At 43.5% G+C, this 16130-nt stretch overlaps 1 protein-coding gene across 21 annotated transcripts; it reads left to right on the plus strand.

The window, feature by feature from the left end:
* The first annotated feature begins 490 nt into the window (after positions 1–490).
* LOC136483379 (receptor kinase-like protein Xa21) lies at positions 491–9459 on the plus strand. Of its 21 annotated transcripts, none has more exons than XM_066480428.1 (7): positions 491–627; positions 2428–5129; positions 5248–6950; positions 7059–7779; positions 8009–8103; positions 8897–9027; positions 9130–9459. In XM_066480428.1, the coding sequence occupies exons 2-3, from the start codon at positions 2432–2434 to the stop codon at positions 5616–5618; spliced, it is 3069 nt and encodes a 1022-aa protein (XP_066336525.1). In that variant the 5' UTR covers positions 491–627; positions 2428–2431; the 3' UTR covers positions 5619–6950; positions 7059–7779; positions 8009–8103; positions 8897–9027; positions 9130–9459. The 21 variants fall into 21 exon arrangements, with proteins under 21 accessions (XP_066336525.1, XP_066336524.1, XP_066336521.1 ...); XM_066480427.1 differs by having other exon boundaries at positions 8918–9027; XM_066480424.1 differs by having other exon boundaries at positions 7059–7115; positions 7695–7779; positions 7975–9027.
* Positions 9460–16130: the final 6671 nt, after the last annotated feature.

A 16130-nucleotide genomic window follows, 5' to 3' on the forward strand; every position in this document is an offset into this window, starting at 1 on the left:
TTTTTCTCTTACACCAAACCAGTCAACAATAATAATCCACGATCGTTTCAGCCGAAACGAACAGGATAAATCCACGAGGTCAGGCTTTCGATTTCGCATCCTCTGATTTTTTTTTGTTTGTTCGACGGAGACGGTACGGTACTGTTTTCTGTTCGATCGGATACGTACAATCTAAAACTTGACCCGTTTAGCCCGTCATTGTGAAAATAACCCATAAATGAATCATGCCCACACGACACATTCGAAGAACCTAGCAGGTATAGGCCGTAAACCATTCCATAAACCGAGAATTGTCAGCATTGAAACCTCACGAGACAGGTGTGACATCAGCGCCACCTTTCTCTGTTCATTTAAAGAACTGGACAAAACGTGGCAACAATCTTGTCCAGCTCAGATAGCGATGCCTTTTGTCGGAAGATGGAAGCGCAGTAGACTGCTGAGAAGATAAGGCATGACAGGGCAAGTATGTGGACGTCAGGAGGCTGTAAAACTATTCTTAAACCCCCAATGGTGCCTCATTCAGCTGACCAGCCAAACCGACTCAAAGTTGTGCACCATCCGGCAGAATCAATCAAGCACAAAAGGCTGCCTCGTTCTGTGCTCCGGCCTCCGGGGCAGTTTAATTAGGTGCCCTCTTCTTTCTCCTACTGTTTTACAATATATATGTATCGTTTTGGCTCTGTTTGGTTCCCTCCAATTCTTGCCAGTTTTTAAGAATCTCACTTTTGAAAACTAGGTGGCAACTCAACAGGCCAGTTTTTGCCGGATTTAAAAAAAAAACAGGAATATGTTGGTACTCAGCTTTTACCAATTTCTTCTGACCCATAGAGCAATAAATAAAGTCAAATTTTCAAAAATTGAGGGATTCAAACACCCCACCAATTTATATTTAGAATCCAGATTTTAGAAACTAGAGATAAAAGCTGTTTTTTAAGAATCCGAAACTGATCCAAGGCCCAGGCTTTTACCATGTCCTGCTATCGACCTCTCTTTCGTTGGGACTTGGCAAGTATCTCCTTTCTTTCTTTCCCTTAAAATTTAATATAGGAGATTAGAAAAAAAAATAGAATTGCAAAATATAAGAGATGTGTACTGTGGGCTTCTTTGGTATAGATTCTAGCGGATTCAGCTCCACTATTCGTTAAAGCTAGTTTTCTCTCTCTTCCCTCTCTCTCACAGAGCAGTAGGAACCGGTGAAGCAAAAAATTTTAGCTTCACCGTCTCCTGCTGGCTCTATGAAATGGAGCCGGAAGAGAGACAAAACTAGCTCTTATAAATAGTGAATGCGTCAGGAGGCGCTGAATCCTCTGGAATCCTTACCAAAGAGGCCCTGTAGCAGATTGACAAAGCTCACCATCTCCTTTATATGTAGGACCCATATGAACGAAATCTCTTTTCTCCAATCTTCTCATTTCTCTGTTGGTGCATGGCACAAGGCCCACTAGCTCGTCTCCTTTCTTCTCGTTTCTCTTCCTCTCTCGGCACGTGACGAGGCAGGCCTGCTCGCCCGACCGGCACGCCCTGCTGGCTGCTGCACCCCTGGCGTGGCAGAGGTGGCGTGCAAAAAGTAACTAGCGTGCATCCCCTTTCTAAAAAGGATTGAGAGATGATTTTTCTTAATTACGAGAAAAATTAGGGAAAGATGATGGATGTAGCATCTTTTTTCTAGAGGGGATTGAGAGATGATTTTTCTCAATTGAGAAAAAAAATAGAAAAGGGGTTGTTTTTTCAATCTGTTTGCAGAGTGTTTTTTTGTTAGAAATTAGCCCCACGGCGATGCTAATCTTCACGCGTCAGTTAAATCTACCGAGACAAATATACAAGATCACGGATGACACCAGAGGCACGATATTTGTTAACTAGGTTCAGCCGAAGTCTATGTCCACAGGGCATGCATGAGTACTAGGGGCGCTCCTCCTCAGTACCAGCAACACCGACCGCTCTTGGGTCCCGGCAACATGGCACCGCCCTCCCACGAACATGTCGCTATGTCATCATGGTTACAACAACAACCGTCCTTTCATATTTATGAGGAAGCCAGGTTACACAGCTCGCCCCAACTCTACTCTATACTGTCAAATATAACTCAGAGTCCTAGCATAACCGAACTCGTACATAATATTCGACACATGTCTAACATTTTTTTTACCCACTATCTCCTACCATATTACATGTTTAGGGAGAGGGGATTCTTATTCTAAATTTGGTGGAGTTGCACTTAGTCAAGCGATAACTTAACCTTTTTTATCTAAAAAAAAGAACTTAACAGTTGTGATTTAAATTTATATGGGTTCGCATACTTTATCTTTTTGTACGAAACAGAAAGAAATATACTGCAAACTTGCCATTATGATAGGAAGTAACTGAGGGCAACCATGGTGGGAGTTTAGGCATGTCGCAATGTTTATACTTTATTACATTTTGCAGGTGAATGTCTGCCGAATCAACAGCGCAACTTGCCATGCTTATTCTCATAGCATCGTTGCTTATGCTTTATGGAGTTGATCGAACCCATTGCTTAGAGGTCCCCGGGAATGAAACAGACAAGCTCGCATTGCTCGATTTTAAGAAGGCCACATTTGATCCAAATGGAGCCTTGAGATCGTGGAACACGACCACCCCCTATTGTCAATGGAACGGCGTGACCTGCAGCCTAAGGCACCCAGGGAGAGTCACAGTGCTGGACCTGAGTGACCATGGCTTGTCAGGTCCGATTTCAGCCTCCCTCGGAAACCTAACCTTTCTTAACAAACTGAAACTGTCCACAAATTTCTTCTCGGGCGGGTTGCCTCCCCTCAACCGTCTACGAAGACTTCAGTTCCTTCAGCTGAGAAACAACCTACTTCAATGCACCATTCCGGATGCCATTACAAATTGTTCCAATCTACAGGGAGTAGACCTATCTAGAAACTTCATAAAAGGTGAAATTCCTTCCAGTTTGGGCCTTCTGCCCAATCTACTCGCCATACAACTTTCCAACAATGATCTCACCGGAATTATTCCATCAAACCTAAAAAATATCAGCCAACTATTATTTCTAAATCTTGCAGTAAACCAGCTCACAGGAAGCATTCCTAGTGAGCTCGGGCAACTTTCAAGTATGCTTGAGCTATTTCTCGGTGCAAATATGCTCTCAGGTGGAATCCCGGGTACCCTCTTCAACCTGTCTTCTCTCGGAACACTAGACGTTGCTGTGAACATGCTAGGCGGCTTGGAATTGACGTCTAACATTGGTGATGAACTCCCCAGTCTTGCGAGACTTCATATGTCTCAAAATATGTTTGAGGGGCATATTTCACCTTCCTTAGGCAATTTTTCAAATCTATTCGATCTAGATATGTCACAAAATAATTTTACAGGCCAGATTCCTAGTTCTTTTGGTAATCTCAGGGCACTGACTTATCTAAACCTTGGGGGAAACAATCTCCAAGCAAGAGATAGCCAGAGCTGGGAATTTATAGACAAGCTGTCCCACTGTAGGAGTTTGGAAGTGCTCGATTTACATGCAAATAATTTACAAGGAGATATACCAAATACAATTGGCAACCTGTCCACCAATCTAACACAACTAATATTTGATACAAATAACTTATCAGGTACAATTCCGAGAAGCATAGGGAACCTCAGTAGATTAATAACACTTCAATTAGCTAACAACAATCTGACTGGTACAATTGAAGAATGGTGCGAGAAGTTAAAAAACTTACAAAAGTTATCTCTTGAGACCAATAATTTAATTGGGCCAATTCCTTCCTCCATTGGAAATCTTACTCAATTGTTATATCTCACTCTGGCGGAAAATAAATTTGAAGGTCTTATACCTCCTAGTCTGGGAAGCCTCCCTCTCTTAGAGTTGAACCTTAGTTATAACAATCTAAAGGGTTCTATTCCTAAGGAGATATTTCATTCTGGCTCCACCATGGTCAAATGTATTTTGTCCTACAATAATTTACAAGGACCGATACCTCTAGAGATTGGTAACCTTCAACAAGTTACTGACCTTCAGTTTTCATTAAACAAGCTTACTGGGGAGATTCCTAATACTTTGGGAAGATGTGTAGGGTTACTAGTCATCCAAATGGATCGTAACTTTCTGACAGGAAATATTTCAATGTCTTTGGGTAATCTAAAGAGCTTGAGCATGCTCAATCTTTCACATAACAATCTGTCAGGCTTCATCCCGACAGATTTAGGCCAGCTTCAGCATCTAACCCAACTGGATCTATCATATAATAATCTACAAGGTGAAATACCGACAACTGGAGTATTTGGAAATGCTAGCTCGCTCTCATTTGTGGGGAACCAAGGACTTTGTGGAGGTGTACCACATTTACATATGCCTACATGCCCTACTACTACTATCTCTCGGGGAAGAGAAAGAAAATATTACCTGATCAAGATACTGGTTCCAATATTTGGTTTGATGTCTCTAACAGTATTGGGCTATTTTTTTATAGCTGAGGTGAAGGATAAAGGAGCGCATTCAACATTATTGCCTCCTTTTGGTGATAAGTTCCTTAAAGTGTCTTACAATGATTTAGCTGAAGCCACAAAAAACTTCTCTGAATCTAACCTGATTGGAAGAGGAAGCTACGGTTCAGTATACAGAGGAAATTTAATGGAGGATAAACTGGAAGTGGCTGTGAAGGTTCTTGATATCGACACGCGGGCAGCAAAGAAAAGTTTCTTATCAGAATATGAAGCACTAAGAAGCATTCGGCATCGTAATATAGTTCCTATAATAACAGCGTGCTCGTCAGTTCAAACTGGAGGCAATACATTCAAAGCTCTAGTTTATGGATATATGCCTAATGGAAATCTAGACACATGGTTGCATAAAAAAGGAGATGGGGAAGGTCCAAATAATTTGAGCTTAGCTCAAAGAATATGCATAGCTGTTAACATAGCTGATGCTTTAGATTATATACACAATGACAGTGGGAAGCCTATTATCCATTGTGACGTGAAGCCGAGTAATATCCTCCTCGATGATGACATGAACGCTCGTCTAGGGGACTTCGGCATTGCAAGCTTCTATCATCGTTCTAGTACGACAACTGGCCGACGACATGCATACAGCAGTAGTTCATCTGGGCGTGTGAAGGGAACTATAGGGTATATTGCTCCAGGTACCTTGCTTGCTTGCTTGACTCATCATATCAAAAGGTTTATGGCATTATAACATTACTGCAAGAGTTACATACTTGAACTTACATACATGAACTTATATGTCTTACTTATTTTCAGAGTACGCTGGAGGTGGGCGCCCATCAACATGCAGGGATGTATACAGTTTTGGAGTTTTACTTTTAGAAATGTTGACTGGGAAAAGACCAACGGACCCTATGTTTGAAAACGGACAAAGCATTATTAGCTTCGTTGAGAGGAGCTTCCCAGATCAGATACTGCAAGTGATTGACGCTTCACTACAGGATGAATGCAAGCCCGCCTCAACAATAGTTCACCAATGCTTGTTGTCTCTAGTAGAAGTAGCACTGTCTTGTACGCGTCAGTTCCCAAGTGAGCGGATGACCATGAGAGAAGCAGCCAACCGAATCAGTGCAATCAAGGCCTCCCACGTCAAAGGAAGAGATAGGACTGACTCATTGCAGTGCTAACAACATGTATATACTCGAGAGAGAGGAATTAGTGGATGGCGACATGGAGGATCTATGCATCTATATGAAGTTAAGGAGCAAACCATGGAGATTGTCCAGGTTCACGACCAACAAGATTTGGAGATCGTGCGCACGCAGCCATACTGGATTAATGTACCTCCATGCTAGTAGTATCAGGGCCTGTGACTAAAAGCAATCTGATTAATTTTTTAGTTTTCAACCCAACTAGCAATTAGCTAGTTTACACTACGTAAAAAACGGTTTCTAGCAACGGAATAAATTTTTTTTAGATACGACGGGTGATGAAGCCGCCCCTACAGTGACGTGCTCGAGAGCCCAGAGACCAGCTACCCCTACAAATAAAACAGCAGGGGCGGCTGGTCATACGAGCCACCCCTACAAATGGATCATATTTATAGGGACGGCTCACTCACCAGCCACCCCCGATGTTGAGATTTATAGGAGCGGTTCAATAATCAGCCGCCCCTACAAATAATCCAACGAATAAATACTCGGCTCAGCTCCTTATTCTAGAGGCTTCTGCTCACCGCTCCGTTCTCTTCGCTTTCTCCCTCCCTCGCTCTCCCGACGCCGACAGGGCGATGGCCGCTGGCACGCGCGGGCAGCGGCGCGGGACTGGCCCCGGCGGGAGGCGGCGAGGGCCCTCGTGCCCCCGGCTGCTGCTGCGATGGCTCTTGGCACCTCCTCTGGCGCGGCCCTCACCGGGCAGGGGCGGCGCGAAGCAGAGCGGCTCTCCACCGACGCGGCCGTCTCCGTGCATGGGCGGTGCTGATCTGGCGCGAGGCCACACGGATCTCCTCCTCCAGGGTGGATCCGCTCTCCCGAGCCCTCCCTCCCTCCTCTTCCCCGGTGGATCCGGCGAACAACGGTTGCAGAGGGCGCGCCGGCAACGGAGGCGGCGGATCTACAGTGAGGAGTCGGATCTGCGGCGGATCTACGGCGAGGAGGCGGATCCAACAGGGCCGCACCAGATCCGGCTCTCACCCGTCTCGGCCCCTGTCATCGTCGCCACCGTCTCCGAACCCATCGCCACCGTCATCGCCTTCGTCTCCGAACCCATCGCCACCGTATCCCACTCCCACCCGTCTCGGCCCCTGGTGCTGCTCCCGCTGCCACCCCATGGGCAAGAAGCTAGCAGCACCAAGCCGCACACCCTAGTTTCAGTTTTCCCCCAAATCACAGGGCCCGTTCTACAATTTGCTTAGCCCCCTCCGATTCCCTCTCTCTTTAATCCCCACCTCCATAGATCATATCCTTCATTGCAGATCCGTGCTACATTCCCCCTCTCTGGATGCAAACGGAGCAGCCAAGGTGAGAGAGAAGGTGGGAAAAAAGGGAAATTTTGCTTTTTTTTTTGTTTTCCTATGATTCGGAGGTCCTGATTTGACTATGAATTTCTGATTTTGATGCAAGCTGTAGGATTTGAAGAAATCTTGCTCCATCACCACTACATGGATCCAACTAAAGCAACGTAAGGTATGGGAGAACGTGGAACAAAGAAGCAAACTTGCAATTTTATTTCCCTATTTGTTCTTATGATTGTAAACTCACGACTTGCATCTGGATTTGTGGTTATAAGGGTAACTGTGTGATTTGATAAAATCTTGAAGCATCACATTTGTATTTCGTATAACTTTGCAGCTTTAAATATTTTTTCTATAATTTTATTTGTTCCAAAATTAATCCTTACAGCACCTAAAATGAATACAAACTACTGAGCGCTTGTATTATGTTGATTATAATTGCTTACCACTGTCGTTTGCCATGTACCTACATTTATCCTACAGCTTTACTATAATTTGTGGGGTAACAGATGCTATAATGTTTTTTTATTCACTCAAATTTCGTTGGATCTGACATTTTCCATGTTCCTGCATTTTATCTTGCTGATTTACTGCAAATTGTTTGGTAACAGGTACTATATAGATTCAGCTTTTTTCACTAAATTTCATTAGATCTGTCATGTTCCATGTTCTTGCATTTATCATCATGCTCTCTACTACAAATATGTGCGGTAACAGTTACCTGTATTGATTCAAGTTATTCCCAAATTAGCTCTGAAGTCACCAAGTCTGCAAAAAGGAGTTGTTGCTTATTAATACACCATCACTGCTGCTGCACTTGAACTTGCTTTGAGAAGGTAAATCGTAGTTGTAATTATCCTTCCACTTTGCAAGTTTCTGATACATCTTCTCTGTTGCCTTTGTGTGTTGAATATGTCTGTTGATCATGTTGAATATTGCTTATGTTTTAGATAGAATTAAATAAGCACGAAACTAGCACATGTTGAATTGTTATAGAGCTGCGAATTGAGTTTGCGTTCATGTTTTGTGAGGAAACATGTTATTCTTTTTCTGGAACATGAGAAGGTGAAGAAGAGACCTGTCTCCAATATTGAAGCTTACACAGTTGGGATGATGGGTCATCAAGAAGGAACCTTCTGCAATCCAAAAGCAGCAGCTTTGTAAGATTTGACACATCTATTTTTTTGTCATGCTATATGTTTGCTACCCATTTGCTTAAAGCATTTTGGTCAGCCTATTAGTGACACATGCAATTTCTGAAGTTTCTGAAGCCAAGTCTCATGAGGAAGTGAATGTGCTGTTTTATGTAACTTTTGATGTGCACCTTGTTGCATGCTTCAACGTCTGATTTGTAGGATTGTATGTTATCCTAATATGCATGTGCTATAAGAGGTATTTTAATATATTTGTGTTTTTATTATCAGTAAGAACCATCAGATGGTTACCTAAAGCTAGATCCCAGCAGAGGATCTGCATAAGCTAGATCCCAGCAGAGGATCTGCATAATTTTTCTGTATTGCAGGTATGCATGCAGATGCATGTCGATTTTCAAATCAAATTGTGATAGATAGGTGGGCCTGTTTTAGCTCAGACATATTAGTACTGGAGTCAATTTTGGTCTTTGCTCCCATCACGTGCAAGCTAGCTGTTCCTCCACATACATATGTAATAATTATCTGTACCCTATGATCTGAAAGGCTGGACTATTGAATTGTTTCCTTAAATATTACAAAGAAGCTACATGGCCAGGGTTTGTCAAAATGAGATGATAGTGGCCTTTAGTTGTTATATTAATTTAGAACCAAAATTTTCTTTGTTTTGACCTTTTATAGTGTATTGATTATTAGTTTTGAAATTCCCTAATAATTTTCTATGTATTGTTCTAATCGGCTGATACTTTCCTGTATCACAAGCTTCTTCGATTACGATCAGCATTATAAAGGTTGTCTGTAGGCCTTAATTCTTGTCTGCCAGGTGTTGGAATGCTTTGAACTCTATCAAGATAGTAACATCTTTCATCAGCTCCCAGTAATAAGATGAATGATCAATATTTCACCAATGTTCTTCTAAAAATTAATGCTAAGGTATACATTTGTCAACATCTGATTTGTGGCCGCAGCTTGTTGGAACATATATCCTGTTATTAGTTTTTTTTCTTGACTAATATGATTTTTCCTGTCGACTAGCTTGGTGGAATGAACTCTAAACTATCATTGGAACATCGTCAAATGATACCAGCTGTGACTCCAAAGACCAACATTATTTCTTGGCATGGATGTTTCACATGGTTCTCCAGGTCGAGCAGATATACCATCAATTGTTGCGGTGTGTCTTGTTCTCTGTTGTGTTACTTGCATCGAGCGAAGATTGGTTTTCAGATTACTTTTCATATACCTATGTGCAGTCTCATAGTTTAATTGAACAGCAAGCACAATAATTTGCACCGTGTATTGTCATGGAATATTTGTTATAATCTGGTATAAATAAATGTGTATTGTCATTGAGTTTCAGTACAATCGCAGAAGAAGATAAGTCATGATGGAGTTGTGCATGAAAAATATATGTTCTGGTCGAATTTGAATTGTAAATTTAAATTTTTTTTGGCGGAAAAATGATTTGTCGGGGTGGTTGGTACTGTAGCCGTCCCTACAAATTGATTTGTAGAGGCGGCTGGTGTTCCCAGACCGCCCCTATAAATCGATTTGTAGGGGCGGCTACGGTACCAACCGTCCCTACAAATTGATTTGTAGGGGCCGTCTGGGAACCGTCCCTATAAATACATGATTTGTAAAGACGGTATGGTAGGGGCGGCTTGTCGAACCGCCCCTACAAATGCTTATTAGCCGCCCCTAAAAACCATTTCTGACGTAGTGTTATTATTAGTTGGTAAAGGTGAACTAATGTAGATTAAAGGTGCACAAGAGTCTTTGTCCAGAAAATTAAAGCTATATGCTTTTAGGTGCAACGTAAATGTAATCAGATAGGGGCGGGGAGCAGCACTGGACTAAACTTTTAGCCACCTAAACGTTATTTCAACTAAACTTTAGTTCTAGCCTTGTAGGTGATCAAACAGATCTTCAGTCGATTATACTGTACTTGTTAATTAATTAATGTACCTCGTTGCTAGTATATTATTGATCAAAATACACTACTACAAAAAAAACTTTCACAAGGCATTTGCAAAATAGGCCCTGAGGCGGTTGGGCCAGTTGTCCACCTCGGTTAATCGTGGCAGGGTAGCCGGCCCAACAACCGTCTCGGTTAATACTTAACCGAGGCGGGTAATGTAACATAACCGCCTCGGTTAGGCGGTTGCCCTAAGCCAACCGCATCGTTTAATACATTACCTGAGGTGGTTGGTTCAAAGAAACTGCCTTGGTTATCTAAAGCTACCCGGCTGCATTTTTTCCATACTTCTCTGCTTATTATATGCCATTTTCACTGTGTGTGCAAGCTAGGTTCGCGGTCATGGACATGGAATGGATGTACAAGACATCGAGGCTGGATCTGTCTTACCTGGATCATGTGAGAAAGTTTGTTGCCGCTGCAAAAAAGCATCGTCTGAGTCTGAATCGGGAGCGCATCATTTGTCCATGCAATAGCTGCAAGAACAAGCTTGCCCAGGAAGATAATGTGGTGCAATCTCACTTGATGTTGTATGGTTTCATCAAGGATTACACCGTCTGGAAGTTTCATGGCGAAGCAGATCCGAGTGCCACCGGTGCATCTGGACGAAACTCGTCGATGACATCGACGGCGGCGGTGAATGCAGAACATGACAGAGGACAACAACCCTCTTCAGCAGCAGCAGCCAGTAGGCACGGCACTACTGCTGGCGACAATGCAAATCGTGATTATATCACGATGGATGATCTGCTCCAAAACATGGTAGATGACAATGGTGGTTGGGATGGTGAGCCCGAGGATGCAGAGCTTTTTGAGGAACTTGCTAACCGTCTCGACCACGACGACGTTCTGTTTGGGTCCTCGAGGTGTCTGGACAATTTCAGAGAGATGAAGCAGGCGACAATTGATCCCCTGTATAAGGACTGTTCGAAGGAGTGGACGGCACCGTGTTTTAACCTCTAGATGTTGATGCTGAAGGCTCGCCATGGGTGGTCCGACACTAGCTTCAATGACTTGTTATGTATCCTTGCTTCCACATGCCCAGAGGGTAACAAGGTGCCCGCCAATACCTATCGGGCGAAGAAGCTGATCCGGCCAGTGGTGACGAAGGTTAAAAAGTTCCACGCATGCCCTAACCACTATATCCTATATCGGGGCAAGTATGAGAACTTGCAGAGCTATCTGCACTGCGGTGTGAGTCGGTATAAAAGGAATGTCAGTTGTCACATGGATGCGAACGACGAGGGAGCCTCGAGAGGGCCAAAGAAGAAGAAGAAGACCAAGAAGAGTAGTGCAAAGCAGATCCTGTTTCCTGAGGACAAGGAGGAAGAGGGTTACACGCTGAGGAAAAGTTCTGCCCTGTCGATGTGGTACCTACTTGTGATCGATCGCCTGCGTGCTATATTCGAAAACCCAAAGGATGCCAAGCTGATGTCCTAGCATGCAGCTGATGAGCGCACAAAGGACGATGGCAAGTAGTGGAAGTGTTTCAACGACCAGTTTCTAGAGTTTGGCAAAGAGGCGAGGAACGTCAGGTTTGCGTTGAGTACCGATGGGATGAATCCGTTTGGTGACCTCAATAGCTCACACAACACTTGGCCGACCATCCTCACCATCTACAACCTACCTCCCTAGCTATACTAGAAGCGCAGGTATCTTTTACTAACCATGATTATTTCCTGACCGAGGTAGCCCGGCAATGATATAGATGTGTTTCTAGAGCCGTTCATGGAGGACATGAAGAAACTATGGGAAGAAGGGGTCAAGATGATGGATGCGTCCCTAAAGGAGGGTTCACTCTAAAAGCCATCATCTTTGTCACCATCACCGATTACCTTGGTCTTTTTTCACTATCGGGGCAGATCAAAGGTAAGTCCGGTTGCGTAGTTTGCATTGACGGTACCTGCTGCACTTACCTTAATGCATCCAAGACGATGGTGTACATGAGGCATAGGCAATTCCTCATTAAAAAGCATAGGTACCGAAATCCTACGATGAATAGGTACTTCGACAACCAGGACGAGCCTCAAATTGATGAGCCGGAATAGATGAGGTATGGGGAAAAGGTGTTTGATATAGTGAAGGGCATAGACGTCGAGTTCGGAAAGAAAAAAGAAAGAGGACGATGGGACCATGACAAGGAAGAAGAGAAAGTGTGATATGATGGAGGAACAACCTGTCGCCCCTGTTCCTTTCAAGAAGCAGTCGTGTTTCTTCTAGTACTTGTCGTACTAGAAGGAGCTCGATACGCTCGATGTCATCGACTACATGCACCTAGAGAAGAATGTCTTTGAAAGCACGATTGGGGTCCTGCTAGATATCAAGACTAAGATGAAGGATGGTTTGAAGTCACGGATGGATCTTGTCAACCAGCGCATTAGGCCCGAAATTCACCCAACACCGGCGCCGCAAAGCGGGAAAGTCAACCTTTTGGGCGTGAGTTACAACCTGATGAGAGATGAGAAGAGGGTTGTGTGCCAGTGGCTTAGAGGTGTCAAGGTGCCGACCGGTTTCTCTTCCAACATCAAGAACCTAGTCTCGATGAAAGACCTCACATTGACCAGCTACAACTCACATGACTGCCATGTCATGCTGACGGTTTTCCTTCCAATTGTGATCAGGGCTATCGGTCCAGAGTACGTGAAGATGGTCATCACACGCATGTCCTACTTCTTTAACCGCATCACACAGAAGGTCATCGATGAAGCTGAGCTGCCTGGCCTAAAAGAGTTCATCGCAGAGACTCTTTGCCAGCTCGAGATGTGCTTCCCGCCATCTTTCTTTGATATTATGCTACACCTGACGATGCACATGGTTGATCGATCAAATATAGGAACTGGGCCCCATCTACCTACACTAGATGTGGGCGTACGAGCAGTTCATGTCAACCCTCAATAGATACATCCTTAATCGTGCCTACCTGGAGGGCTCTATGATCGAGGCATACACAACTGAGGAGGTCGTTAACTGTTGCACCAAATACATCTGGGACGGAAGGGCGATTGGCCTGCTCGTCCCTCAGCATGAAGGAAGAACCTTGGGAATGGGGTGCACGGGGAGGAAAGTACGCACCGATGTAGAGTACAAAATAGTGCGAGAAGCTTATCACATCGCCCTTAATAAGTTAGTGGTCATGGATCACTATGTTCAGCAGCACTTGGAGCAGATCCACGCCACTAACGATGGAGTGCGCACAGAGGCATGGGTCCAAAAATAGCACAAGATCAGTTTCACAACGTGGATCAAAGAGCAGGGCATACCCCATGGAGAATCCGTTGAAGCGAGGCTTGCGTCCAGCCCGTCCACCCAAATCACCTCGTGGCAACGGTATGACATCAATGGATATAGGTTCCACACAAAAGAGAAGGACAAGAAGAGCGCGGCACAGAACAACAGTGTTCGATATGAGGGCATCGACGAGGCGACGGGGGAGACTAGGACATACTTTGGGCAGGATGAAGAGATATGGGAACTGTAACATCCTAAAATTTGCCTATTTTGAAAATAGGTTTAAAATGATTTGTTTCTGAATTTTGTGCTCATGAAATATAGGAAAAAGAATTTTTTTATTAAATTAAAATTCATCATAAGGTTTAGCAACATGTTTGTGCATACATGCCGGTGCATTTGTTTCTTTGAATTGTGTGGAATTGATTCAAATTGAAAACATTCAAAATGCTTTTGAAAAATAAATTTGAAAATGGCATTGAAGTAAAAGAAAAGAGGGAAAAAGAGAATTAGAAAATAAAATAATTTAAAAAGGTGTAAAATTTATTTTTGGAGAACTTACCAAAATCCCTCATTTTTAATTAAATTGAAAAGTGTATTTGAAACCTGATTCAAATTTGATTTGATTCATATTTGAATTCGGTTTGAGAATGGAAAAGGAAAAGAAGAAAAAACTCTCCCTCTCTCTTCTGGCCCATGGCCGCAGGCAGCCCAGCAGGCTGGCCTATCTGCTTTCTTCCCCCGCTCCTTCGATCTCGGCCCGCTCCCACTCTCCTACGTGGCCCAGCAAGCCATCCCCGTGACCCAAGCCGCAGCCCAGCACCGACGCACCTCAGTCTCCTCCTTTCCTTGCTCTATCTCACTGACCAGTCGGCCCTGCAACACCGCTCCCTTCCTTTTCTCCTGCATAGTCGCTGACAGGCGGGTCTTGGCCGTCAGCCTCTTTTTCCTTCTTCCCCGTCGTGCCCAACTCAGACTCCACCGCCGTCGCCGCTCGGGAGTCCGCGCTCGCCCCGCCCCACGTCGTTGTCGTGCACGCCAAGCAGTCTGGTCTCTTAAATACCGAGCCTGAGCTCGTACCGCCCTCACCTAACCTGATTGCAATGCCACCGCATCGCTCGAGCGCCCGTAGCCACGCCACGACCTAGCGCCGCCGTCCGCCATCGCCCAGCCAAGCATAGCACCGCCTCCTCTTGCTCCGCGCTGCCAAAATCCCCCTCGGTGAGTTCGCCCTCCTTTCCTCTCTCTCTTGGTGTCCTCGCCTTGCGTTTTTGTGGACCGTAGACCGGAAACCATGAATGTCGCCGAGCTTCCCAACGCCAGCAATGGCGCCGCCGTCTTCTTTCCCTGTTCCGGCAGCCAGCTCTCCTCCTCTCCGCTCTCAGCCATTCGATCTTAAATGAAGAGTCCAGATTAGAACGTACCCCTTCGCTGGCGTTTTGGCAAAAATACCCTCATAATTACTTGAGTCTTAACCTGCAGTCCATAGCGACTTTCTAGATTATGTTTTCTTCTTTGGAAAGCGTAGTTTGATCGGTTTAGATCCAAAATACGTTTTCACCTATTTACAGTTTTGCCACTAATCTTGTTTTAGCCATAAAATCTTTGTTTTAACTCCGATTTGATCCGTTCAACTTGTGTTAGGTTCATAATTTCATAATCTACGTGTTAATACTATTGTTAAGTAGGTTTTCAACTTTTAAAATTCAAGGCTAGATTTAATCTATTATCTTATTAAAGAAAATCTTGTTTAATTCACATCTTCTACGTTTTAGCTCCGAATTGACCCGTTCAAGTTGTGCTAGATTCATTACAATGAGATCTACGTGTTAGTGACTATGTTTATCATGTCACTACTTCTGAAATTTCATGGTTTAAATCATATCTTTATTAATAATTATGCAACTAGATTTTATAAATAAAATATGATTTGTTTTACTTTAGTTTTATAATTTAGATCTAAATTTGACTTAATTTATGTTATCTATAAAATATATTATATATGTTTTTATATAGTTAAAACACATGAAGCTAATAGTTTTATATTTTCTTTTATCAGTAGATCTTTCGGTAGATGTATCTTTTTTACCGTAGCTCCGATTAGAGTGCCTTTCGCGACTATGTGTTCGTAGCAAGACATAGATTAGTTTTACAAACTTTTCATCTTGATTTTATGTTTGGTGTACTGTTCTAATTTAGATCTATTGTTTGCTTCATGTATGATTGCATGGATGCTTGTGTGGTGCTTTATGATCATGTCCAGTCGGTGAGCTTTACGTGATTGATCAAGAAGGAGTTCTATTGAAGTTTTGGACTTGAAGAAGGAACTAAGTTTAAGGAAAGTATAGCATGGGATCTTTTTTGTTTTCCTATACACCTTTAATCATTTAATTCACATTACATGTGTCTACCTTGACTGCCACTAAGGATTTTCTAGTAATTTATACTTGTACCTTGATGCCTTTGTGGTATTGCATTGGGTAGCTTTGCTAGTGCTCAACTACAACTATGGTCTTGTAACTTGACTAATAGTATATGCAATAAACACTAAAATATGCTTTTTAGCAACATGGAAACAGGGGGCTGGAGTGTTTAGCTACTTTCTAAATGCTCTAGATTTCTCTCCCTAAGGACTTATCTGTAAGTGATCATCCGGTACTTATAGTACAGCTGTGAGGGCTATATAGCACTGGCTTTAGCTCAGTATGAGGACCTTTTCTAGCTTGTTAGTGGTTACCTTTATGGCGCAAAAGGGGCTCTAGTTTGTATGATCTCGACATGCCAAGAGGGTGCACTTTGGTTTCGTTGTATTTTGTTAGTCGCTCCTTGGAGG

The sequence above is a fragment of the Miscanthus floridulus genome, chromosome 9, assembly GCF_019320115.1.
Source record: "Miscanthus floridulus cultivar M001 chromosome 9, ASM1932011v1, whole genome shotgun sequence".
NCBI classification, from domain to species: Eukaryota; Viridiplantae; Streptophyta; class Magnoliopsida; order Poales; family Poaceae; genus Miscanthus; species Miscanthus floridulus.

Bases quoted from the DNA above. Each gene is read 5' to 3' on its own strand.
- LOC136483379 (XM_066480415.1), top strand. From the start codon at position 2,432: ATGTCTGCCGAATCAACAGCGCAACTTGCCATGCTTATTCTCATAGCA. The intron at 5,130-5,247 runs GTACCTTGCTTG...ACTTATTTTCAG, and splicing joins TATAGGGTATATTGCTCCAG to AGTACGCTGGAGGTGGGCGC.